General features: G+C 34.7%; 1 protein-coding gene across 1 annotated transcript in view; it reads right to left on the reverse strand.

The window, feature by feature from the left end:
• Positions 1–27,114, reverse strand: part of LOC128871803 (neurogenic locus protein delta) — an 86,119-nt gene that overhangs the window by 53,515 nt on the left and 5,490 nt on the right. Inside the window, exon 2 of the mRNA XM_054113886.1 lies at positions 8,828–9,139. Coding sequence (XP_053969861.1) covers positions 8,828–9,139 — 312 coding nt within the window. The remainder of the gene's footprint in view (positions 1–8,827; positions 9,140–27,114) is intronic.

The raw sequence follows: 27,114 nt of genomic DNA on the forward strand, positions 1-27,114 counted from the left end.
AGTGGCAGGAGAAGCGGTTTTAGTCAACAATAGCGGCGGCGATCACTTCTGAGCGATCAACGGTGATCGCACCATAGCCAGCTCAAAAAGAAATTGGATTAATAAATCGTCAGCATGCCATTTTGTTGCCATTTTCATTTGTCGCCGCCCATGAATTGTTTGAATTTTATTTTTCTCTTTACTCAAACTCTTTTTCCAGGGGTTGGCCCGCCGCCGCCTGCGATAGGCGATCACTTTGCACTTTTAATGAAATGAAGAAGCTGCAGCAACAGCAGCAGCACTAGTCGCCGCAGCCATGTCTTCACACACAGTCGTCAACGATCAAATGCGCTAAAAATACGTAAGCATTGTTAGCGCGTGGTGCACGTCGTCTGCATACAACAATGCAACGCTAGATCGCGTGCAACATGGGACAGCAGACAAAAGACATATACAGATATATAGAAATGTAAACAGCCGCCACAAGACATTGAGTGAGTATACAAGTAAATAGAGGTATGCATATTTGTTGCATGATGCGCGTCTGAGATTAAAGTTCAATTTCAGAAGCAACACCCTTTGTCAGCGCGGACCCCAAAGTTTTCACTCCCCAAAATGCAGCGCACAAACCACTACATACATTTAGCGCAGCTATAAACTATCCGACAATCGCGACATGCGCTGTGCTCGAAACGACATCTATTTTTAGGCGTCTGGCATCACATGAAAAGTAGGCGTACTACTGGGTAGTGTTAGTGGTAGAGTGTATACTACTCAGCTGAGGCTGCTGTACAATTGCAGACTGTGTTGATCAAGCAAAATACCAAGTAGGTTGCATTAGGGAAGGAAGGAGGGTAAGCAGGGGGGAACAATTGCTACTTGGGTCTTCACCTTTGGTAGATGCCAGCTTGACAATAGGCCCCGGTGACATAGACGCCACAAATGCACATACTTGTACGATATCTATATATACATACTCGTATGAGGTAAGTGTTGTGTAAAGGGGCGCATGGTTGATATTTTAAATTGTATCCGATTTTGTTAGGTACATTTATTTACACATGCTGCTGAGTTTAGCTGGAGTTGTATTAAGCGAAATTGTTGTTGCTCAGTGCTAAGAAAATACTTTTCATTAATTTTTATTTGACGCAGACAAATATCGGCACGCGCTAGCGCCAGCCGCAATGACCCAGAAACTTGGGGAAAAAAGCAGGGAAATTGCGAAGATAATACACGGCGAACTGAGCGCAAAGAATTTGAGTTTTTAATTTAATTTAATTTTATTTTAATCTAATTTAATTTTATTTTAATTTAATTTTAATTTAATTTTATTTTAATTTTTTTTTATTTTATTTTTATTATTACTTTCTCATTGTTATAATTTTTATGTTTTATTTCCTCTTCCACTTCCTCAGTATTATAATACGTAATTAAATTTTTCTTATTTGTCTCCATTATTTTTTATTTTTTTAGTTTTTTTTAATTTTTTCATAGCTTTTTAATTTTTCCCATAATTTTTTACTTTTTATTATAACATTTTATTGTATTTTATTTTCTATCGATTTTATGTTTGGTTTGTAAATAAATTTAATTGTTTTGATAATCTTATTTTATTTTACTTTATATAATCTGTATAATTTTTAAATTTAATTAATTTTTTTATTTAATTCATTGTTTTTTTTATATTAATATTTATTTATATTTAATTGTTTAATTTCTAAATTTTCTTTTTATTTGGTTATAAAAAAAGTGTTTGCATTTTTCTTTATATTTCATATTTTTATAATTTTTTTACATAGAATAAATTTTATTTTAATACATATTTGTGCATTTTTATTTAATTTTCTTCACTCACTTCTAATATTTGTTTTTGCGTTTATTTTATGCGGCCGCCGTAGCGGAATGGCTTGGTGCGTGACTACCATTTGGAGTACGTAGGTTCGAATCTCCATGAATGAAACAACAAAATGAAAATTGTTTTCTAATAGCGGCGTTCGGCGCCAATATTATATTGGTATTTTTAATTAATTTTATTAGGCCAGTTTTTTGCATATTTTTGTGTTTTTGTATGTTTGTGGTTTATATATTTTATATTGATTTTTTATTTTTAATACACATTTTCTTAATTAAAAGAAAATGTTTATTTAGTTATATATTTTTTTTTTCTATTTTTTTATATTTTTCGTTTTTATGTATTACTTTTTATATTTACTTTATTTTTTATTGTTTGATTTGTTATTTTTTATTTTTATTTATATATATTTTTGCAATAAACTTAGTTTTCAGTCTATTATCGCATATTTGTGCCATTGCTCAGTTAAAATAAATTTTTGTAGCAAGCATCAATACAGCACATTTAGGTAAGTCCACTCAGACAAGCTGCAAAGTCAAAGAAGCAGCATAGACAAAGATAAAAGCAATAAAAGCGGCGAAAAAACTCAATTCAATTATAGATAACACAAAAAGGAAGGTTCTCAGATAAGAAGCGGAAAAAAGAAAACCGGCCGCCGCGGAATTTCACGTGCCACATTAATTTGCCACAGCAATAGCGGTCTGGCGGTCGAAAGACGAGTACCTGGCACCATAAGACAGACGCTCTGCACAGCTTGAGCTTGGGCCTGGGCTTATCCCTAACCGCTACTAAATTAATAAACTGCAAGCGTGCATGCCTACTTTGTTGCCGGGACCGCCGACCGCCGTTTTTGCTTATTGTTGTTGTGCAAATGATAAAGATGACGTTTGCAATGTTGACGACAATGACGCTGAACGCTGACAATCGCTGATGGGCTGATGGTAATGACACCAGCCTGCCTGCCTACTGCACCATCATCCTGATCGGCCAAGCGCACCAAGCGGAATTGTAAATGATGAGTAGTAAGTGTACTATTTGAGGAAGACGAGGCGTAAAAGCAGCAGAGAACAACAACGGTGACGGTCACAGCGATGGCGATGGCTATGATGATGATGACTAGTGACGTTGCACATGCGCGTTGCTGTAATTACACATGGCATAGCAAGCGATCAACATGCCACAAATACGCTGTCATGTGAAGTAGGAAATGATGGTGCGGCAAGAGCAAGGGGAGAAAAGTGTAGTCAGCAAAGAAGGAGGAAGTTAGTAAATCACCCTTACGCAAGAAGTTGCAACTGAGTTCTAGACTGGGAAGGCAAGCAATAAATGCACTCGCACATACGTACGTGTGTGTGATGTTGACAAAGTTCACTGAGCTGTACCGCTAATGCGCTTACTTTACATACATAAATTTACACATACATATATACAAATGTAGCTCAGCGATGATGTAGCAATAAAGTATGGTTGGTCTACCTAGTTGTGTGCGGGGTTGGCAAGCAAGTGGCAGGAAAAATATTTTTCATTACCACATCACAAGCAACATTTTGGATACGTAGCTTGGAAAAAGAAGAAGCAGCAGTAGAACACTTTGAATACTTGCACGAAAAAATGTGCCGTTGAGGAAACCCAAAGTCAGGTAAGGAAAAAAAAATATATATAATAAAAATACGTTAAAAATTGCTGAATTATTGCAAAGCTTGAGTGCTTCGCAAAGGCAAGGGTAACACACAGACAGCATTTTCCGAGTCTAATAACATTCACAAACTTGAGGCTCTGAAAATTAGTAAAAGACGCGCGTGTGGTTGTTACCTCATTTATCTATTTCTTACGAAAAGTAGGTAAAGTACTTTTATTTATTTAGATATATGAAGGCAAGCATGCTTTAAATTCCCATAAAACAAAAAAAAAAAAAAATAATAATATGAAATAATGGGAAAGAATTGTGCAGAGCAAATGCAATCAAAAGAGTGAACAATTTTTTATTTAAATTTAGCGGCGCTGAAGCATGAACCAGAATTCTTTTTTCGACCAAGAAACCAATAAAAAATAATAAAAAGAAAACACATTTTTGAATATTAAGATTTATTAAGAAATATATTTTTGTATCTATTCCTTTGCATGCATATGCACAAATACAGGGTAAAAATTGTAAAAACGCAACGTGCGTGGAGAAAAAAAAAATAAAGTGAAATCATTATGAGTGATGAGGCCCATTTCTCCTTGAACGGAACCGTAAATAAGCAAAATTGCCGTTTCTACGCCACTGAAAACCCTCAAATTATTGAAGAGGTACCTCTCCACGACCAAAAAGTTACAGTCTGGTGTGGCATTTGCGCTGATATGGTCATTGGGCCGTTCTTCTTTGAAAATGGTCAACACCAACCATTGACCGTCAATCAAGAGCGTTATCGGGCCATGATAACCGATTTTGTGATGCCGATTGTTCGTGAAAATGGTATGGAGCACTTCTGGTTTCAGCAAGATGGCGCACCACCACACACAGCACGAGCCACCGTCACCTTATTGAAGACTTTGTTCCCTGGCCGTTTGATATCAAAAAGCGGCGATTTTGACTGGCCGCCACGATCACCGGATTTGACGCCACCGGACTTTTTTCTTTGGGGATATTTGAAATCTAAGGTTTACGTCAACAAGCCAAAGACACTAGGCGCACTTAAGGCCAATATCCGACGGGAAATAGCCGCCATATCGGCCGAGACGCTGGCCAAAACTATGGAAAACGCCGAAAAACGGGCACATTACGCTATACGAGCTAAGGGCGACCACTTGCGCGATATCATATTCAAAAAGTGATGTAAACGAATCTCCTTGAACTAAATTAAATGTTTTTCACAATGAAACACAAAAAAATGTTTCTTTTTCCATATTTTTTTAATAATCACATGGGTCAGTTTAATATGGCCAACCCTGTATACTTTCGAAGAACACGTGCGCTCAACGCTACTGAATACGAAGATAAGTTAGTTGAACCAACGCTAAAGATACCACCACCGAGCCACAGCGCATTATAAAATTTCCGCTTAGCAAAATAGGGGTGCACTACTTTCGCCGTTGTTACTCTTGTTGTTGCGCAAGTGAAGTTGGAGTATGTTTGTAATGAACAAATGCGATCTTCTATAGGTGACAACTAAAATTAGGGAGCGATCGCTTAAATAATGAGCAACATGCGTTGTAACGCATGCTACTCTAAAGAGGAGCAGAAAAATACAAGTGTATGTATGTATGCATGTGTGTATGTATATGGGTATGAATGAATACTGTAGAAAAATACAATAAACTATCCATGTGACAGCAAACTTTTAGTTTGACTGGTAGTATATGAGGGGAATGGCATGACTCCATATAGCGATTGGCCATGTGTAAGTCTTTCATTCAATTATAGTGAGACGTAATGAATATTTATGTATGTAATAGTGAATGGGATGAGCATTTGAGGTATGAGCGGCGATGTTGCAAAAAAAAAAAAATAAGAACTAATGAGACAAGTTTCTACAACACAACCAGGACCATTTCAGTAAATGTAGACTAATTTGCAGTACCCACTAATTTACTAGATTGAAAGTTGTCACATAAAAACCAAAATGGGGTTAAATAAAAAAACTTTAAATTGCATATGGTTTCATAACATTTTCGACAAATGCAGATTGATCTGCTGTAATATGGCTAGTTTGCGCTTAGTTCATTAGAGATCTAAGCAAGTACATCAAAAAAATTTTAATTTCACATTTTTCTAATAACCAAATTGATTATTTAAGAATATAATGCAATCGCACAGTGTGTCACTAGTTGGCAACTAGTTGATCAAAGACCAAAAAGCATTTACATTGAATGAAATTTAATTTTTCTTAGTAATAACACACAAGAAAAACAATTAAATTGGTGATCTAGCAGCATAATGCAATCGCACACTTTGTCACTATTTGATAACTAGTTGTGTTTACATTAAATAAAATTAAAATTTTTACATTTTCTAATAATAATAAGAAAAAAATTAATTATTTAACTATACTCGTATAATGAAATCGCACAGTTTGTCACTAGTAGCCTAGTAGTCGACTACATCCCAAAAGTGGCTTACATTAAATATATGAAATTCAAAATTTCAAAGGTTCAATAACAAAATTTCTGAATATTTATGGATATGAGTACAAAATCCACGCCAAACAAATGTCTTAAATTTATTAAAAATTGTACAATTTCTGATAGTTTTTTCTATTTTTTTAATTTTAATTTATATAACGTGTGCTACTTCGCATTTACATTCATACTCAGAAAACTTATCCATACACAAATTTCTCATGGATACTGATATGTTGCAACAAATATGCACGCTTGCAAAGAGGGAAACAAGTTTCGAATAAAAAAGCGTCTCGTTGACTAAATAAAATCACCAAATTGTAGGGGTTGAATGGGCAAATACATATACATATGTGCCACAACACGCGCCAGCAAAACTAGCAGTGGCACGACGCGAAGCAAGAACAATACATATGCGCATAAATAGTGTTCGTTTGAATGGCACAAATTCCAGTTGGAAAAGCAGAACGAAAAGTGCTGATCGCAGCAGAAATAACAAGCAGCAAATTTACATTATCAAGCCATATAGGGGGTCAACAAAATCGATTGATAGCGAGAGAGAAAGAGCGCGAGCGCATGTCCGGGGCGGATAATTACGACGCGGGCGCCTAGGGAGTTCACGATAGCGAAGGCCACAACGCCTAATGGTGTGTGACAGCCGCTACGCCACTGACTCTGCCGCTAGTGCCGGTGGTAGAGATGATGGAAAAGAGCGCATAGGTTTGGATAATGGGTGTTTATGATAGTGGTGGTGATGGTGGTTGATACAATGCCTAAAGTGATTGCACACACACCAGTGAAAGAGGATAATACACTTACAAAGTCACAGACATGAAGTATAGTTTGTCCGTTAACATAAAGCGCACGCGCAGCAGTTCATTGTTGTTGACGACGGCGACGCCAGAGACTGCGCGGAGTGACTATGCGTAGCGGCCGAAGCGGTGACTCGGTTTTAGCGCATTTTAATAGCTAACAGCTGTTAAGCGTAAAAAGCGGCAATCGAAATATTTACTTTGCGTAAAGTGGTGGTGTGCGAAGTGTGTAGTGGTGGTGTGGATTGTTGAGTGAGGTGCCGCAACCAAAGCGTCCAAGTTTGCCAGCCACCCCTCGTCTAGCGAGCGCTTGGATATACTCGTATGCGCATATGCATGGATGTGTGTGTATGGATTGCACCCCAACTAAGTTATAAATATGCACATGTGTGTGCGTTCTGAAAGTAATTTCTTCTGTATTTATTCTGCATTTTTAATATCCATTCGTATATGTATATGACTTTTTGCTGTAGTTTTTGTAACGTATATTTTGCTACAAGGACAGGCACGCTTTGTTGGTGAACAAATTATAAACAGAGACAAATTAAAAAAACTAATGATATTACAGAAGAGAGTGATAAAGGGTGTTTCGTTTTTATTTTTTAGTTCAGAAGTAAGGAATTCGGAGACTGTTTTAAAAATAAATTAAAATAACACTCTCTTAAATGTTTTTCAACCAGATTCTCCGGAGTAAATTTCCCATTTACAAAAAGGCAAAAATATTTTTGTTATTTATAAACCATATTTTATGAATCAGCAGCAAAAGCAAATCAAAAAGAAAACAAAAAACTATCGACGCAGAGCGAAAATGTGCCACTTGGCAAGCGATTCGATGATGGCGGTAACATTAGCGAGGCCGGCTAGCTTGGCTTAGCACATATACATATGTTGCATGCAACATATGATGCGCCACACAGAACAGTAGAAATAAATAATAAAAATGCAACTCAAAGAAAAGCACTTCCCGCTTCGACAGCGAGCCAAAGGCGAAGACGAAAATGGTTTTGTTGTTGTAAATGTATCTATACATATGGATTTTATTTAAAAATAACTCGAAAATGTTGTGAGGCTTTAATTTGCGTGTAAGTGTGTGTTTTATTTTTATTTTTTTACTATTCCGTTTTGTGGCATGTACATGCTTTACGAAATGGGCGATAAAGCACCGCACACAAAATTAGCAGAAGTGACAGTTTTTAACAAACTTCTAATGCTGATTGTTATGTTGTTTTTGGTGGTGGCGGGTGGTGGTAACTTTAAACTCTTTGCTGGCGTTTGTGGACGAAATTTATTTATAAATTTTTTGCGAATTTTTTTGTATATTTCGGAGAGAGCCCAAAAAAGAGCTGCTAAGTCACAGAAAATAAAAAAGAGCGCGAAAGCAGATGTTTACCATGCTTTGATGTGATTACGAAATGTACATACATAAGTGAATTACTTGGTACGAAAGTTGAGACGTTTGATTAACGGACCAATATTAGCTAACAAAACTTGGCTGGAGATATTTCAAACAATGCACTGTCAGAAGCGAAATGAGTTTCAAAATTTCTCGAAAATAATTTGTTTGTACAGTAGGTACAAATAAAGTTGTTGAAATTTTTAAATTAGCCCTTAAAAGCTTTATGGAGTTGCAAATAAATTTTTTCGAAAATAATCAGTAAATAATAAGGAATGAAGCTAGTTGCACCGCATATCAGCTACTTTACTCAAATATCAGCTAAATTATGTTAACTTGCATGGCACGAAATCCGCTCAATATTGCATATTTTGAAATCTATTTCGAAAACGTGCTTCTCACGTACTTTTGTACATATTTTGGAAATATTTGAGTTACTCAGTGTCTAAATATACTTAAAACTGTAAAAACGTTTCGAAATAATTCGAAGACACACTTCTCAAGCACTTTTTTTCAAACTTTGAAAAAAATTTAACACTCAATAATGCTCAAACACGTAAGTGAAGCTCAACATTTTTTGAAAGGCTCTTTTGTGCATACTTCATAAAATCTATTAGACTTTAACAATTAATATTGTTAGGTTCAGGTTATGACTTTATTTGATTTATATAAAATGATGCTTTTACTTACCGGCCATGCAAAATTGAAGGCAAATTGTATGGGATTCGTGAAACCTTTGCTTTTGAATTTTTGCGTGTTCGTTAGATTTACCGAATTTTCACCCAGTATCGGCGTCACAACATCACCATACGTACACTGTGATGTCGTATCGATTTTCGCCTGATAATGTTTGAGACAAACGCGAAACCGTGTCTTACATGTACCGATACATTTGCCCGTTTGCGGATCGGAGAAGCCACTACAACAATTGCCTTCGCTATCGCGTCCGTAATCATTGTTGAAATAACGTAAGCGTAATTCAAATAAACCGGAACTGTGGACCTGACGAAGAAGAAGTAAAAATGTTTAAAAATTACTAATAGAAATTTGTAAGAAAAATAAAAACTTTCAATATAAAATATAATAAAAATTTCTACCAGTTATATACCAACTGAAAGTTAGCCTTTTACACACTATCTTTAATCCACTCTGAAAAAGTACTCTCGAAATAGTTTACATTGCGAGAACGTACATAGATAGATACATACATACACACGGGTACACACATACCTGCATGGTAACCCACCAAACGTTTGTACTAGTCTTGAAATGCTTTTTTCTTTAAATCGTTTCTATGTGCCGCCAACTAATCGAATTATAAAGCAATTCATTTAACTTTACACGCAATTCTTTTTATTAAATTTTTTATTCTTTGCTACTTCTGCCAGCCTTCCAACAATTCCACTTAAACGATGTTGCATTCCTGCATTTCTCTCTCTATCTCTCACTTCACCTCCTCTGCTGCTCATTCTTTTTGTGGTAGAAAAAAATGCCAGCTACCGATTTAACATGACAATAAATCTTTCAACATGGTATTTAAGCAAAATACTACAAAATCGCAGCCAAGCGGACGGCAGCGGCAGTTACGACAATTGCTGAGAAACGAATACAATATAGACGGAGAGCTGGCGGCCGCGGAGGTACTACGATAACACCTCCGGCTAGAATTTTGAGAAGTGGTTGGGAGAACCATGAAACAGTGCCATTTGCAAGGATTTTGCTCAAAACCCCTGCAAAAAAGACGTCAGACGACTTAAAGTTGCAAAAAAAAAGTTGCTAAAAAAATTTTCGTACCTCCGGCTGAAAATTTGTAGGCTTACTGTTTGAAGGTCACAAATGCTGTATATAAATCGTCAGACGTCTAGATCGCTGCAAAAGTAGTGTCAGACGACCCCAAATTTGTAAATTTTTTTCGAAAATTTTTTTTTTTTACCTCCGTCTGACGTTCTCACATATTATAGTAGACACTATTTTAAGTGTATATTTAAATCGTCAGACGGAAATACCGCTGCTAAGTCATCCTACAATATCCGTGAAGTTCCGGTCTGCCAGAATTTTTTTTTTTTTTTCGGAATTTATTTTTGTTACCTCCGTCTGACATTTTTACATACTATTGCAAAAAGCATTTCAAGTACACATTTAAATTGTCAGACGAAAATACCGTTGCAAAATACTTATCTCAAGCTAGTATTTACTTGATATAGAATTTCACAACATAAAACATAGAACAGTGCCCAATCTATTTAATGCAGAGAATTCACGTCGCAGCTTAAATGATATATGTAGTTAATAGTATCGCTATTCCCTGCACAAGTTTCAACAAACGAAATTGCATTTTTATATTTCGCAAACTATTTTGAAATACAGAACATTAGAATATAAACTTCTGGGTGACCAAAAAATCAAAATAAATGTTGATATAAAATTGGGTCTCCTCCTCCAGCAGTGTCAAAAAAAGATGTACTTAAGTTTCGGTCAGTTAATAATATAGTAATTGCACCAGCTAGTACTGGTAAAGATAAAAGTAACAATAATGCTGTTAATACTACAGCTCATACAAATAAAGGTATTCGATCAAATGTTATACCAGTAGATCGTATATTAATTACTGTTGTGATAAAATATACTGCTCCTCTGCGAAAGGCCCTAAGCCACATTTGCGCATGCTCGTAACACATACACACGCACACACACGCATTTATGGCTATATATCTATACATTCTACGCAGTATATTTAGTCCCCAGCCTGTTCCCTATTCCTCTCCCCGTCTCAATATACAAAGCGGGCATAGCGGCTAGGCCCTAAGACACATTTGCGTATGTTCGTGACACATATACACACACGCACACACACACATTTATGGCTACGTATTTATATATTTGACACGATTTCATCGTAATTTCAAATGCGATTTTCGCCTGTTTTTTCCCCGCATTTTATATCAAGTATATACTAGCTTGAGATAAGTATTTTGCAACGGTATTTTCGTCTGACAATTTAAATGTGCTTGAAATGCTTTTTGCAATAGTATGTAAAAATGTCAGACGGAGGTAACAAAAATAAATTCCGAAAAAAAAAAAAAAAAATTCAGGCAGACCGGAACTTCACGGATATTGTAGGATGACTTAGCAGCGGTATTTCCGTCTGACGATTTAAATATACACTTAAAATAGTGTCTACTATAATATGTGAGAACGTCAGACGGAGGTAAAAAAAAAAAAAATTCGAAAAAAATTTACAAATTTGGGGTCGTCTGACAATACTTTTGCAGCGATCTAGACGTCTGACGATTTATATACAGCATTTGTGACCTTCAAACAGTAAGCCTACAAATTTTCAGCCGGAGGTACGAAAATTTTTTTAGCAACTTTTTTTTGCAACTTTAAGTCGTCTGACGTCTTTTTTGCAGGGGTTTTGAGCAAAATCCTTGCAAATGGCACTGTTTCATGGTTCTCCCAACCACTTCTCAAAATTCTAGCCGGAGGTGTTATCATAGCACCTCCGCGGCCGCCAGCTCTTAGTCTAATACGAAAAGCTCAAGTTGAAGAATTCTTTGCAGGCCTAAGAGGTTGAAAAACCCAGCGGGAAGAAATAAAAGCGAAGGTGATACAAATAAAGAAATTTGCCAATTGTCTGCGACTTCGCAGTCGAATAGTGGCGGGCGGCTGTGCGACACTCGCATATTGCTGCGACCAAACGCCTCGGCCGCCTGCTCACTGCCAGAACTGTAAATCACTCACTTATGAGAGCTTGGTTGTTATTGTTGCACACTTTTGGCTGCCAATGTTGCTGGTGTTGGTGATTAAGTTGCTGAATTTCATATGTATGGTTGTGTGCAAATTGACAACAAGAGGACCAAAATGCGCATTCAAATGCACTACAGCTCTACACTCGAGCCTTAGCAAAAGTGAATTGAAGCAGCAGGATGTGGAGGACAAACTCTGATTCTGTAACCATTGATTATTTTATAATTTCGTTCCATTTGTGATAAACGGTTCACTAGACAGGGCAAATTTACTGGGGCGGCAGCCCTTGGTCGGAAAACCCCAAGCCGTTCCGGTAACATAGAGTGTCGTTCCATTTGTGATTCTACTTGCTTTCTGTTAATAATTCAAGAAACGTTTCAGTTCTTGTTTTCTTTTTATCGTAATTCCTTTGTTATTAAGTTTTAATTCTTTTATTTTTTCATTGTTCATTTACTTTTTTTCACGTATTTATCATTACAGAGTTTGGTTTTCGTTTATTTGTAAATTTTACTTTTTTAACATTGTTAACATTTATAATTTTATATTTTCTTAATTTTTTCTATGCGCATTTTTTAAATTTTTTGTTTAATTTTTTCATATTTTTAAAATTTAGAAAATGAGTACTGAGGAAAATCAGACAGAAATTTCACCCATTTCTTATTCTGAGACATATGTAAAACATACAAACAAAAACCATTTGACTGATACATACATATGTGTAGATTTGCTTCACCACAAGCCGATCGTTTTTCTACGCGAAAAAAAAAACAAAAAACAAAAAAATCATATGCAAATTTGTCATAAAGATAACAAAGCGTCTAATTAGCATAATTTGATTTGTGGCTTTAAAGAGGCAGATTTTTAGATTAACTTTAGCTGCTGGGTGATAAAACTGTCAGCATTTATTAGCGAAATTGGAAGAAGTGAGGAAAGTCAAGCAACCAACAAACAAGCGCCTCCACTTTGTTTTGTTTTGGCGTTAATTAAAAAATGATTAAACGAAAGGGTAAAAATATAAACAAAAATCTTTAAAGATGAAAACTATACTGAGTTTACAACAAAAAATAAAAGATCAGAAGAAATCGGAGAGTTGCATGCAAATTAGGGTAACAAAATTTTAAAGCAAGTTCGATCGATTTGTGATCTTTAACAAGATTGAATAAAAGCAAATTGATTTTAGTATGTAGATTAACGAGCAATAATTAGTCGAATTTGTAAATCAGGTTAAGCGGATGCTTTGGAATATAAAAAATACAAACTCAGTGAAAGAATGAAAATACCGGTGACAAATTATGGCATTCCTCCTATAGCGGGCAAATGATGGATAGAAATTAACTAATGACAAAGAAAGCTTCAAATCTTAATGCTAATACATACGCACACTAGTTGCCGAGATTCAATACAAAGACATAACACCAAAGAGGAGGTACGCTGGCGACAAACCAAATATGGGGTACATTTTTTTGGCATTTTTGGAAGAAAAACAGACTTAAAACAAATTTAAAAAAAAATTAAAAACATGTAAATTAAAAAGATAACTTAAAGAATAGAAATAAGAAATCCAACGCTAAAAAAGGCAAATACATGTGGAATAACTTTTATAAAAAATTAAAAAAACTTTATTAATAAAAAAAAAAATAACTTTAAATTAATAAATGAATTTATGAAAAAATAAGTAGAGAAAGTTTAACTTAAACAAAATTAATTAGAATAAAAATGTATACAATTAAGTACACAAAGTCCTCACTCGATCAGGAGTTTAGTTAAACTTTTTATTTATAAAATTATGAACTAAAAAATTAATTAGTTAAAAGAAAATTAGTGAACAAAATATTTTTGTAAATTACAATTAGGAACAAAAAAACATTAAAAAAAAACAAATTAATAAATAAAATGTTATACAAAAATGTTATACAAAAATGTAATAGAAAATCAAATAAGACATTACTAAGAGATTAAAACAGAAAAAGATGAATACGAAAAATTTCGAAAAACCTTTTTGTTTAAATCGTATTTCCAAATAAGCATCTGCATGTTAATCGAACAAGTAAGTGAGAAAATTAACACAAAAATTTTAAACGTATTTACTAAGTCCAAAGAATGCCAAAAAGTTGAACAAAAAGTGAACGAAAAAATTTGAGATGTTAAAAAAAATTATATAAAGAGCGAAATAATGAAGAAATTAAGTAAAACTGAAAAATATATTTTTTAATTTTTCACCCATAAAAACTAACCGACAAGCAATCAACGCTTCATTAAATGCACAACCAAAAATGGAGGCAGTCTCTACAGTAACAGTAACAACAACATATACAACAATGCAAAAAAAAAAAAAATGGAGCGAACAAGTGTCCAGCACAACAGCAACACACTCGCAAATAGGCACAGAGGCTTCCTCAAGCTGAACGCCCCAACATACAGCTGGAGTGCTCGACGGGCTACCGGCTGCTGCTGGCTGCCCAAAAATAGACGCACACAGGCACTTACATACATACATACATGCCTACACTGCAATGCTCTGATTTATAACTGTCCGGCAATTAACATTTACAACAAGTTTAAGCTCGTTAAAATGACAATTTAATTGTTAACAAGGCGACGTCATAACAAAATGGGAAAATCAAAAGAAAAAAATAGAAAAAGGAAAAAGACAAAAATGAAAAATGAAAAATAAATAACTAGAAACATACAAATATAAAGCAGAACAAGGAATACGTATTCCATATATGGACGGAAACAAACGAAAAGGGAGCAAAAATGGCTACGCGCATACTTTTGTATGCCACTGTAGGAAGTCAAGGAAGCAAGCTCGGCTATTTTATGCTTTCCTGCTTCGCCAGCTAACCAGCTAACCAGCTAATAGCTAAATAATGTCCACTAGATTTTTTGTTGTTATTGTTGCTACTGGTGCTATCCAGTAGCGCATCATTCATATTGTAAGTGTTGCTGTTTAATTACTTAATTACTCGCTTAAACTGATACCACTAGCGTTGATAATTTGCCTGGGAGAAAATGGCGAATCCGGCCAACAACGCAGCAAATGCTGGAGGAAATCATGAGAGTTGAAAGATTGAGATAGGCAGTGAGGTGAATGGGCGAAAAGAAGAGAGAAAAAACTTAACGTAAAGCTAAACATATGAGAATACTGAAAGCAAAAGTCTAATTATTTGTAGAGTATAAAAATAAAAAGATGAATTTTTTGGCTGCAATTAAAGAAGAGCGCATGTTAATCAATGAAAGTTTCGAAACAACAAAGTTTATGGATGGTAATTTACGAAAAGCCCTCTTTATAAGCTACTAAAGCGCGCATACTTAGGATCGGCTTTGAAACACCAAGAGCAGACTAGTTAACAAAAAATTAATTTAATTTCGATGTGCGCAGTTAAGGAGCGTGCAACTTTGAATTTGCGGCAGTTATGATTCGAAGCGCAGCAAGCGAAGAAAAAAACGGTTAAATAGCGTACGCACTTTAAACGCCTATTAAGAAATAAAGCGGTTTAAGTTGGCGCTTGGGGTTAGAAAAAAACTCACACGCGCACACAAGCAAAAGAAAATAATGAAGACGACCAAGTCAATGCTAAGCACAAGTTGGGCGCAAACGACGAAGAAGCGGCACATAGTGTAATAAACAAGTTAGACGCATCAATATCTACACCCGACAAGAGGCGGTCAATAAAAGAAGAAGCATGAAAACAGAATTCAGACTGGCGGGCAATAATTTCGGCTTAAACTGGAACGAAATTGAAGAAAAAACTAATAGAAATAAAAATAAAAAACGTTTGTATTTGTACACTACCAAGTCTATTTTTAAAGCTATCACTGGGAGAAATCTGAAAAAATTGATGCACACACACGCCCAGTACACAACAAACGAGTCGGGCTAATGACCAAAACCAAGCCAAACTTTAAATAAAACATTATTAGAAGGGAAAAAAACTTAAACTCAAGTCTCCAAACAGCAAGAAAAAGGAAATTGACGCTTAAAACGTCACACCAAAACCGTAAAAATATACGAAAAATATAAAAACATTTTAAAATTATTGGCACTTTTTATTGGCAGAGGCCGGAAAAAGCCGAACTAAAAACAAAAAAAAACAAAAGCACAAATAATCACAAAAGAGAAAAAACATGAATCATGCTTTTTCTATGACGAAGACAACGATGACGATCAACTAAAAACTGCCACTAAAGAGAACGATTTGGCGCTGAAGAATACAACAGGCAGCCAAATCCCAGCTTCGGCCATGCAATAGCCAAAGGCGAGACTTAGACTTAGCCAGACCGAAGACAGGCCTCAAAATCTACACCTAAACGTAAACACTAAGCAAAATAACAACAAAACCTAAAAAATCCAATACCAAGCAATTTCACAAGTAGGCACATGATGGGTACACACGATCTAAACTACAGCACAAGCACTATTTAAGAAGACGCCTAAAAAAAAGTAAAATAAAATATACAAACTGAAAAGATAATGTAAAAAAAAAACACAACTGATCAGCACTAAAAGCAGAAAAGCAGCAGTAGAAATATGTAGGTAAGCCTGACTAAAGTCGAAATACAAGACAACAAAAAAGTGGCGGCAGCAGAAAAAATAACGCCCGACGGCCAAAGCATGCAACTAGCAACCCAAACGACAATCATATTCAAGCCCAAGCGGGTGCGTTGCCGATCATGCCAAGTATGTGGAGACGGCCAAGAGAAGCACCATACAACACAGCAGCTAACAGCAACCAGCCAGCAAGCAAGCAAAGATCAAGAGGAAGGCAAAGCCAAATAGCGACGCAAGAGAAGTGGGGGCGATGGCAGGCAGGCGCAAGTTGAGGATAAACCGAGCAGTGAGGCGAGCGGTGCTCGAAGCGAAAAACACCGCACCACCTAGCCAAGCTAAGCAGTCAACGAGCCAACCAACTGAACGCCCGAACGGCCGACCGACCAACACCAGCCAAACGACCAATCATTCCAACGTCTAGCAGCTAACCTAACTACACACAAACAAACGTGCATAAAACCGAAGCGAACAACAAAAGCAAACAAAGGCAAAAATAAAATTGAAAAAGTGAGATGAAAAAAATCAAAAAACAACAAAAGACAACAAAGCAAAGTGCAGGCAGAAAACATTTTTTCAAGTAAAACCGAATTGTTTCCCACGGCATACGATTTGCCGGTCAACATTGATGGTTTAAAAGCGATGCGGCGGTCGACGGAGACGCCATCGCCGTCGCTGCCAACAGCCCGAGCTTATGACGATGGTGATATATAGCGAAAAATGAGCAAAAAAGCAAAAGCCAAAGCAGCGAAGAGCCAGCATGGAAGAATAACAAGTTTGTTGGTGAAGTAAACGACGAAGAATCGAGGCGAGTTGGTGACGAAGCTGAAACCGGAGATTGAGGTGGTGTGGTGTGGTGGTAATGCATAAAAAAAGCCCAAGAGTTAAAGAAACAAACGACAAACGAAAATACGCCAGAGAAACGCAAAAATATGAGCTTGACGCTGGATCAGCAGTGATCACAGTGCTGGTGAGAGTGTGCGAGCACGAAGAGCAGCTGAGAGAAATATTTGTGAAGGCAATGAGGTAATGATGAGGCAGCTTGCAAAACCAGTTTTTAGCGAATGTCAGCTTGCAACGGCGCTTTTCTTAACGCCCAAAGCTATGAAAGCAGTTAGCTGAGAGAGTTAAAGCATTGAACAGCTGTGCTGCTGTGTGAACTGCTTGCCGGACGAAAGATCAATCGATCGTACTCGTTGTTGGTGGTAGTGTTGTGATGTGGTGTCAGCGATCGAAGATCAGTGGACTGTAGAATTGTGAAAATATTGCAGCTGCTATTACTGCTACGTAATATTGTTGCAAGTGCGACATGTGCAACATGCAAACCAAGAGTAGCAGGCGAGCGCTCGAGAGCGCCAATGAGCGAATGAGCAGCGAAGTAATTGTAGCGTTTATGGCAAACTGGATTTGAGCGCACAATTCATAACTACTTGGTTAGATGGCAGACAACGATACTTGCAAAGCATTCAAGAAAAAACGAAGCAGATGAATATTGTATGGAAGGAACAACAACAAACATGCTGTTACTGCATGTGAAATTGTGAATTGCATGGGTCGATTGATCTTTTGCTATGCACTCATATTGCAAACCAGCCAACCACCAGCCATCAACGCAGTACTGCTGCGTGTTTTTGCTTTTGCTTATTCTTCTTCTTCATCTTATGTTTCTATGCTATTTCCATTATTGTTGCTTGAGAATATTAAATTAAAAATGCTATATTAACAATACGACAAGCACCACTAAGAAGTTAACTTCGACGCTAAGTTTAGCTGAGCAAGTCGGTTGATGTTGATCATCGCTAGTCAACTGTCTGAACATCGTTGATATTGAGGGAAGAGAGATGATAATGGTGATCATCGCGATTATCAACAACAACCACAAGAACGTGTTCAGCAAAACTTTGTCTATGCAGCAGTCAAATAATCATCAATACCAATAAAAAAAGACGAAATTGGGCATCATAAATGTACTGGAAAACAAAAACAAGAAAAAGGAAATGCAATTGCTAAAACAACCAAAACAACAGCAGCTTGTACGAATGTGAGAGCCAACATTATTGTACATTTATAGAGAACCTTAAAGCAACAGACGAAAGGTTGCTATTGAGTTGCCAGGGCGACCCACCGCCAGCGATATATGGCGAGTATCATTCGGATAAGTTTAATATTGACGAAAAACAACTGCTGATATTCAATGTCGGTTGGAGCACTGGTTGTTGTGTGACATCTTCAGTTACAAATTTACCAAAGCGATTAATTTTCTCCTTTTTAGTTAAATGTTTAGTGATTAGTAGAATTCAAATGAATAAATTCTAACAAAACAAAAAAACAAATGCTATAAATTATTTGAATTTCATTCGGCGTATTTTTATATAACCTTCCTCATCTATTTTTAAGTCTCAATTGATTTTTATCAATATTTTTGGTCGCCGTATTTTTCGCTGCATTTATATATGTAGCTATTAATTCTCTCAGTTTCTTTTTTTCCTTTGTTAAATTTTGTTTTTCTATTAATTTTATTTACTTTTCCTATTTTTAAACTTTTCCCAATCTTTTCCACCAGTTTTTATACTTTACTCCTTATCAGTTGTATTATTTTCTTTGATTATTTCAATACCTACTTTGTTGTTGTTGGCAAAGTTTTTATTTGCTTTTACGATTTTTCTTTTCTTTATATTGTATTAATTTCTTTAATATGGATTTTTTATGATTTTTATTTTTAATTTATTATTATTTTATTATTATTTATTAATTATTATTAAGGCCAAACATACAACCATAGGTTATTTTTACAATGATTGGCCTTAAGAATAGTTTACATAAAAGTATCAAGGAACAGTAAAATTAAAATTAAAAGTACAGATAGTAGTAAAGAAGTATAAGTTAGAGAAAAGTATTAAAAAAGGAAAGTAAGGTAAAAATAATAGTAGCAGGAGTTGGTAGTAGTATTAATTGGAAGAGATTTAAATAATGTGGAACCATTTGATTATATTCAGCAATTTTCGGCAAGGTAGCGAAACTATTTTTGAAACATGAGCTTTCTTTTATACGTTTAATTTTGTAAGGTAAAGCATTCCAAAGACGGATAGAGAACACAAAGTATTGACGTATAGTCACCAAACAACTGTACTTCATCGGGACTAAGTTTAACGAACGGCAGGACTTTGAAAACATAAGTCGATCTTTGAGGTATCTGGGTTCCTGAGTGTTTATGATCTTCTGGAGTAAAACTAAACATTTAAACCTAAGCAAGTCGTAAAAGGATACGGAAGCAATTTTTTTAGCAAGAACAGAAATATGGGCATAACGTTTTTTACAGTACACGTATCTTGCAATGTTGTTATACAAAACATTAAGCTTACTACACACACTATCACAAGGAGTATATAACTCACAACCATACAGTAACGTTGGTAACAAATACTCGTACGTTTTAGCCAGTAGCAATCGAATGTTTACTGGTGTAAAATGTTGAGTTGTCCATAACTTTCGGAGCATACCATAAACTTTGCCTATGACAGTAAAGATGTGGTTGCTCCAAGTCAAAATTCTATTAAATGTAACCCCTAAATTTTTAACATTGTCCACCTATTTAATCACAGCGTCATTTAGTTTGATTTCTGTATAGCCATCGAGCTTGGTATATTTTTTGTATATTACGATACATTGGGACATATCAGGATTAAGAATTAATCCGTTGTCAGAAGCCCACTTGCTTGTGAGGCCCAAGTCAGAATTCATATTACTTATGCAAATATCAATACAGCTAATGGTACAACTAACATATAATTGAACGTCATCAGTATATACATGGGCATCACTATATTTAATCACACTGAACAAATCGTTAATGTACAAGACAAATAAAAGAGGGCCAAGGATAGAGCCTTAAGACACACTTCTGGTTACAGGTAGAAAGTTTGATATGGTACTCGTATTATCACCACATACTGCTTGTAGACGGTCACAAATATACGTTTCTATAAGAGTCAAAGTCGACGATGAAAAGCTAAATAAGTTTTTAAGCTTCAAGATTAAGAGTTTATGGTCTACGGAGTCAAATGCCTTGGAATGGTCAAGTAGAGTTAGAAAAGTCACATGTTTTTTGTCAATGTTGAGCCTTATTTCATCAGACACTTTGAGGAGTGCTGTCATGCAGCTCCTACTACATCTAAACACCGACTGCAATGTGTTCACCCAGGCGTTGTTATTCAGAAACGTGTTTATTTGGCGATGCATAATACGCTCAAGAACTTTAGATATTGCAATCGGGCGGTAGTCTCCAATCGCTTTCTCGCTCTCTCGCTCTGATTTTGGCTCTCTTCGAAGAGTTGGAAAAGATTGACGTGGTTAAGATGATATTCAGAGCGTAGGTAACATATTTTAAGGCATTTTAGAAATTTTGGATGAGTTCCATCCACTCCGACCGCATTCGACTTGACACTAAGTATGGACTGTACCACCTCACAATCATCGACACATTCAAAACAAAAAGTGGACATCACAACGTTAAGATTAGAATTGTAATTGTCATAATATACATATATTATTAACAGAGCCAGGCAAGCGCACAAAATTCTCATTTAGTACATTTACATCAACATCACATAAATCGAGCATAGGTTGATTTTTGTTCCCAGTCCCGATCGCACGAATTTTGTTCCACGTTTGCTGCGCTCGCATACTTCTTGCGCTTTTTGCATTCCACTTATTCTTTCACTGAACTTTTTCTCGATAACTTCCAGTAAGCTTTTGATTTCTTTTTCATGAGTTTTAAGTGCACTTTCGAATTCAAACTTGTAATCAAGCAATCGTGAACCGTTCTTCTCGACTACACTCTGAACCTCCTTAATTGCGAGGTCAACGGTGCTAATGTAAACCACACATTCCTCACAAATGTAACGAAGTTTGGGAAATTCATCAGTTTCCCTAATGTATATTGATCTATTCCCGAGCATTTCGATTGGGAATGATACGTTTTGCCACATACACCCGCAGACCTTATTCCCGTCTCTCCACGGATTTGCAGTTCGCACCTTTTGTAATTCATGGATTGGGTATATTGTTATGATACAGTTAATATTTAGAACTCGCTTTTGCACTTTTTTATTTTAACTCTTTCTTATGGAAAATATGTTTTACGGGGGAGAGAAAGAGGCAGAAAACTTCAAATATCCACTTTACCACTGAGATAGAGTCACTGTCTCAATACGAACATCAATTGTGTCCAGATTTGAATTTTTGAAAACACTTTTTTGCAGAGCGGTCCGAAACACGTCCGTTACGCTTGACATACAAAAGAAATTAATTTAATTTTTATTTTTAATATTAATTTATATACTTATTACTGTTATATTTGTATTTAGTTATAGAACTTTTAGTTACATATATTTGTTTTTGTATTAATTTTCTGTTATTTTATATTTTTACTTACTTACTTTCTTGAACCATTTTTAATTTTTTGTTTTTAATTTTTAAATTTATTACCATGTCTTTTATTCTAGAAGAACATTTCACCTCATATTAAATTTGTATTCTTAAGCTTAGTTTTATTTCCCTTTTTTGTTGCTATAATTTTATTATTTTATTTTCTATTTATTATTTGCTTATAAGTAAGTATTTTTTACTAATTCTTTTTCATTTTACTTAATTAACTTTTTGATTTTCTCAATTTCATATTTAAAAAGAAACTCTTTTTTATTTTATTTTTGTTCATATTTGAAAATAATTTCGTTTCAGTTTACTTTAAATAAATGATGTTTATTCTTTGAAACCACATTCTTGCGTAGACCCATTACCGCTCGCTCCTGAAGTCGACAGCAGCAGCTCACATTTTAAAACACATCTTCACAAAATAAATAAGCAAATATTCGACGCTCTTTTTTAACGCGCTACAATTCCTAAAGCAACAAAAACTTATTAAAACTCTACAACAAACAGCTAACAAACAAACCAGCAGTCAAACAAATCAAAGAATCCAAGCAATAATGAGGCAGTCAAAACAAGCCTCTAAGCAAAGCGCTTCAAGGCAAATAAATTTAAAAAAAAAGCCAGGAAAAACAAAGTGACGAGAAAAAACTCAATGCATAAACATATTTTTACTTCAACTGTCAACACAAACAAAGGTGTATTATTGATTTAACAGAAATCAATTTGAATATGTCAAGAACCTTATTTTTTCCACCATTTCCACTTTTGAACTCCCATCAGTTTTAGCTCAACACTTCTTACAAAATATGCACTTCAGTTGCCGGAATGACATTTAGTGGTTTTTTTGTTTTTTGTTTAAGTTGGTAATTCATTGCTGTTGCATGCGCCACAATCGAAACCTTAAAACAAAAAAAAAAAACAATAAATTTGATGCTGACTTGAGTGAAAAGCACAGCTCGTAAAGTTGTGCTTTAGAAAAAACGGCGGCATAGGTTTTTGATATTTTCAGCTTTTTGTAAATATATACATTCATGTACTTTTTGTTGTTGCTTTTTCACGATTTCCTCTCACCAATAACAATTTCACAAAAGCGTTGCGCAGCAGTTAGTTTAAGCTCAACTCAAATGCAATAGCAACAAAGCGCACGTTTTAAATCAAGTGTGGCACCGCATTACTATTATGAGTCAGTAGTGTCGAAGATGGAGAAGAAGAAGCACAATAAGAAGAGGAAGAGTGTGTCAGGATGAATGGCTGATTGGTTGCCACGATGCATTGCTGGTGGTTGGCACTGGCTGTCTGGCAACTGGGTGCCAACTCAGGTGAGGAATGTGTCACTCAAACGTGAGAAAATCATAAATTAAAAATGAGCAAAAAAAAGAAAAAAATACGTCTTGTCAGTTAATGCATTATTATCTAAGGCAAATTGTGATGGTAGAGGGAATCAAGGAACAGCAATAGTTCAGCGGAGCTTTGCAATACTTTATTTTTAAGTAAACAAGAAAAGGCAAAATAAGTCTATGCGCTCTTAAGAGCTACAAAAAAAGGTAAACAATACCATCAAGTTTAATGAATAAAATTTTAGCAGAAGTAAAGGTTTCCAAAGCATTTTCATCAATGGGATTTCACTTTGTCATCTTAATAATTCTTTGTTTTAACATTCAATAATAACATCTACTTGACTTAATTCCACGCTTGGCTTAAACTTACTTGCCGCTAGGCGGCGAATGGCATTTTAAGTCAGTGAGCAAGTGACGGCAACCCAATTTTGATTTCTTGCATTTCTCAACATTACTTTGGTATTTTTAACTTTATAATGAAGACAATAAAAAATCGACTGCAAACGATTTAAAAAAATTATAAAAAGAGTACGCCATATTTACCAGAATAAATAGATCGTAACTCATGAACTTTATTACGCAATAAAATGCGTGAAAAATGCAGCAAAGGAAAAACGGAAAATATGAAGAAAAGAGAATATCAATTATAAAAGGTACTACGAAATATAGGGTGTAATGTTAATAGGCAGGTTGAGTAAAATTAATTAAATTGCTTTTAAAATAGTAAAAAAATCGAAAAAATATAATGGAAAAATGAGCAAGAAAAATAGAAAATATTATTTTGAGATACTTACTTTTTTACAGTCTGTTCACTTATAACGGGAATGGTCGAAAAGCCTATTTATTTATTTAATTATTTGGGTACTATCCTGAACGCAATTGTGCCATTGCATTCTTGATCTTTGTTATCCTCTACCTAACTAACTTTGCGCTTGGGATGCTAAGTATTTACTTTGTGCCACTGACGTACAAGCCCAACAAGTCGCTCCACACTTTTTATAGACGATATCAGATGCCATGGGCTGTGTTGATGCTCAAGCTGAATACCAACGGTGTTTTTAGGCTAAGCTAATATCAGACAGTATGACGGGCGTACGCAAAAGCAAAGATCATTTCAAACTACTTAAAAGTATATTGTGGAAATATTTTCAGGGAAATCTGTTACGAAAATTTCCCGATGCCTTGGTTTGCAATACGAACTCGGTAATGGCAACTAATGAAATCGAAACACTTTTATTGAATTTGTTACGCTTACTGGCATGGAAAAGTAAAGGCGAGAATCCTTAAACCGATTTCGTGCTCTATTCAGTAGTTAATTATTTTTTTTTATGATATATTTCTTTACTTTAAGTTTCATTTCATTACTATTTTTCATGTTTTATTTCGATATTTTTTGTTAGTTCAACTTTATTTAAATTACAAAATTTCAACTTAATTTACTATCCTATTATATTTTTTGTTTTCTATTGTATAAATTTTTTCACATTTTTTTTATTCGGTCATTATTGTTTTTACTAATTTTTCTACTTTTCGCATTTTTTTGTTGGTTCTTTTTTATGAAAATTTTGTTTTCATATTTTATTATTCTTTCGTTACTTCTCTAAGTATTGTTTTACGTTTTCATACTTTTTTATTATTACGATTTTTTTTTAATTATTATTTATTTAGATATTTTTTAGTATTTATTTTTAATTATTATTTATTTAGATATTTTTTAGTATTTATTTTTAATTATTATTTATTTAGATATTTTTTAGTATTTATTTTTAATATTGTAATATTTAAATATTTAATTTTAATTATTTATTTAAATATTTTTTAGTATTTATTTTTAATAATTTAAAATGTTTTGTTAGTTACTTTTTCTATTTATATTTCATTATTGTTTTTATTTTTGTTTATTATATAATATTTATTTTGAGTTTATTTTATTTCTTGTACTTTTTATTATTTTTTGTTTATATTGGATTAATTTAATTTTCTTTTTCTATTAATTTCATTATTTCTTAGTATTATTTTTATTTTTTATTGCTTTTAATTTCGTATTTATAATTTTTCTTTATCATTATTTATTTATTTTTCATTATATAAAATTATAAAAACAACGGCAGTCGACAGCTGGCTGGACTTGTTTGAATGCCTTAGAAAAAAAGGTTGAATGAAGCAAACTAAGAGATATATAATAGCAAAGAAAACATGAACACAAAAGAGAAAAATTTAAAACAAATAAAAAAAAGAAAAATATATGAAAAAAACTAAAGTTGGGTCTGAGTTACAGGTGGGCCAAACACATTCAAACCCACCTTTATAATTGCAAATGCAATGCAATTGATCGCATTACAGCCGCTCTAGTAACTAGCGGCATGCAACATATTTATGCAAATATGTGTGAATGTACATTTGTACATATGTATGTATGTTTGAAGCGTAGTTGAGTATATAGCTATTTTCGTTATAAAAACTCCAGGTGAGGAGACGCGCGCACGCTCACTCAAGCGTCTTACATTCAGGCAGTCAGTCAGTCGCTCATTCATTCATTTACTCTTGTAGTCAGCCAACCATTTGGCAAACCAACCACCAACCGTTCCTACGCAGTGCTTTTCCAGTCAACCGGATTGCTTCTTAGGTGATTTGCTTATTCTTCTTCCACTATAAATATCACTACTACTGTTACCACAATTCCTATATATGATGACTTTTTCTTCACTTTTATTGCTAATATGCACACACTTGTACATATGTACATATATTTTTTTATTAATAAATTATAAAACATAAACATAACTTACAGTTATGCGAAAAAGTAAAGCAAACCCACAACAAACGACCAGCCATAAAACAAAGGGTTCAGCCAAGTGGCTCCCCCACCTGGCATAAGCAGCTAAGTTTCAAAGAAAACTGGTGCAAAGAGTAGTGGCAAGGAAAGACAGCAGAAAAAATTAAGGCAAGACAATTAACAAAGCAAAAGCAGTCGAAATAATAATAATAATAATAATAAAGAAAAATGAACTGTTAGTGCTATCACATTAGACGCGGTGTATTCCCTTCAAGCCAACCCCGCTCTTCATGCCCCTCTCCTCTTTAGTGCGGGTTAACTTAATTAAGACAAGTGACGTTCACCAAACAACGCATAGGCGAAAGCCTGACACCCAGACACACATACATACATATCCACAAATTATATTAAAGAAAGAGGCGTTTGAATTAATTGTGCATACGAGTGTACTATGTGGTCCGTTTCACTGTATGTTAAAAAATATGACATACTCAAGTGCATTCATATGTAAATATGTAGTTGAGTGTCTAGGTGCTGAGGTGCCTTGGAAGCACAGGTTACGCCTTTTGATAGCAGCCTGGCGTAGCTTCCTCAGGCCGTAGGGTCTGTGAGTGGTACGTTTTTTTCTATACACGTAATTTTGTTTATAGGTCCCCTTCTATCGGTTTCACGAATTTCAGTGGCAGCCCCATTGTCTGAGTGGTATCTGCCAGATACTTAGCAACTTCCGTAAATGTATGTAATGTATGGTATGAGTGATTAGTTGGCGGACTGATTGCTTGGTGCTGTGGCACTTAGGCAATTAGTGCGAAATCGCTGAGAAATTAATTATCCGGCATTTTTCCCCCCGTTTTTGCTAAGATTATTGTTTGTGCAAATAATTTGTCAAGTTTGTGCTGATAGAGAAGGTAAAAAAGCGCAGTTTAAATAAAAATTAGGAAAGTGAGATGAACAAACGTTGGGAAAATTAAAAAAAAAAATTTAAAAAAAAAACTAAAAAAAAACTAAAAAAAAATTAAAAAAAAAACTAAAAAAAATTAAAAAAAAAAAATTAAAAAAAAAAAAACTAAAAAATATATATTGAATAAGAAAAATTTATAGAAAAATAAAACAATATAAGTACAAATACATGAAAGAT

Source organism: Anastrepha ludens, chromosome 2, assembly GCF_028408465.1.
Source record: "Anastrepha ludens isolate Willacy chromosome 2, idAnaLude1.1, whole genome shotgun sequence".
In the NCBI taxonomy this organism is placed as follows: Eukaryota; Metazoa; Arthropoda; class Insecta; order Diptera; family Tephritidae; genus Anastrepha; species Anastrepha ludens.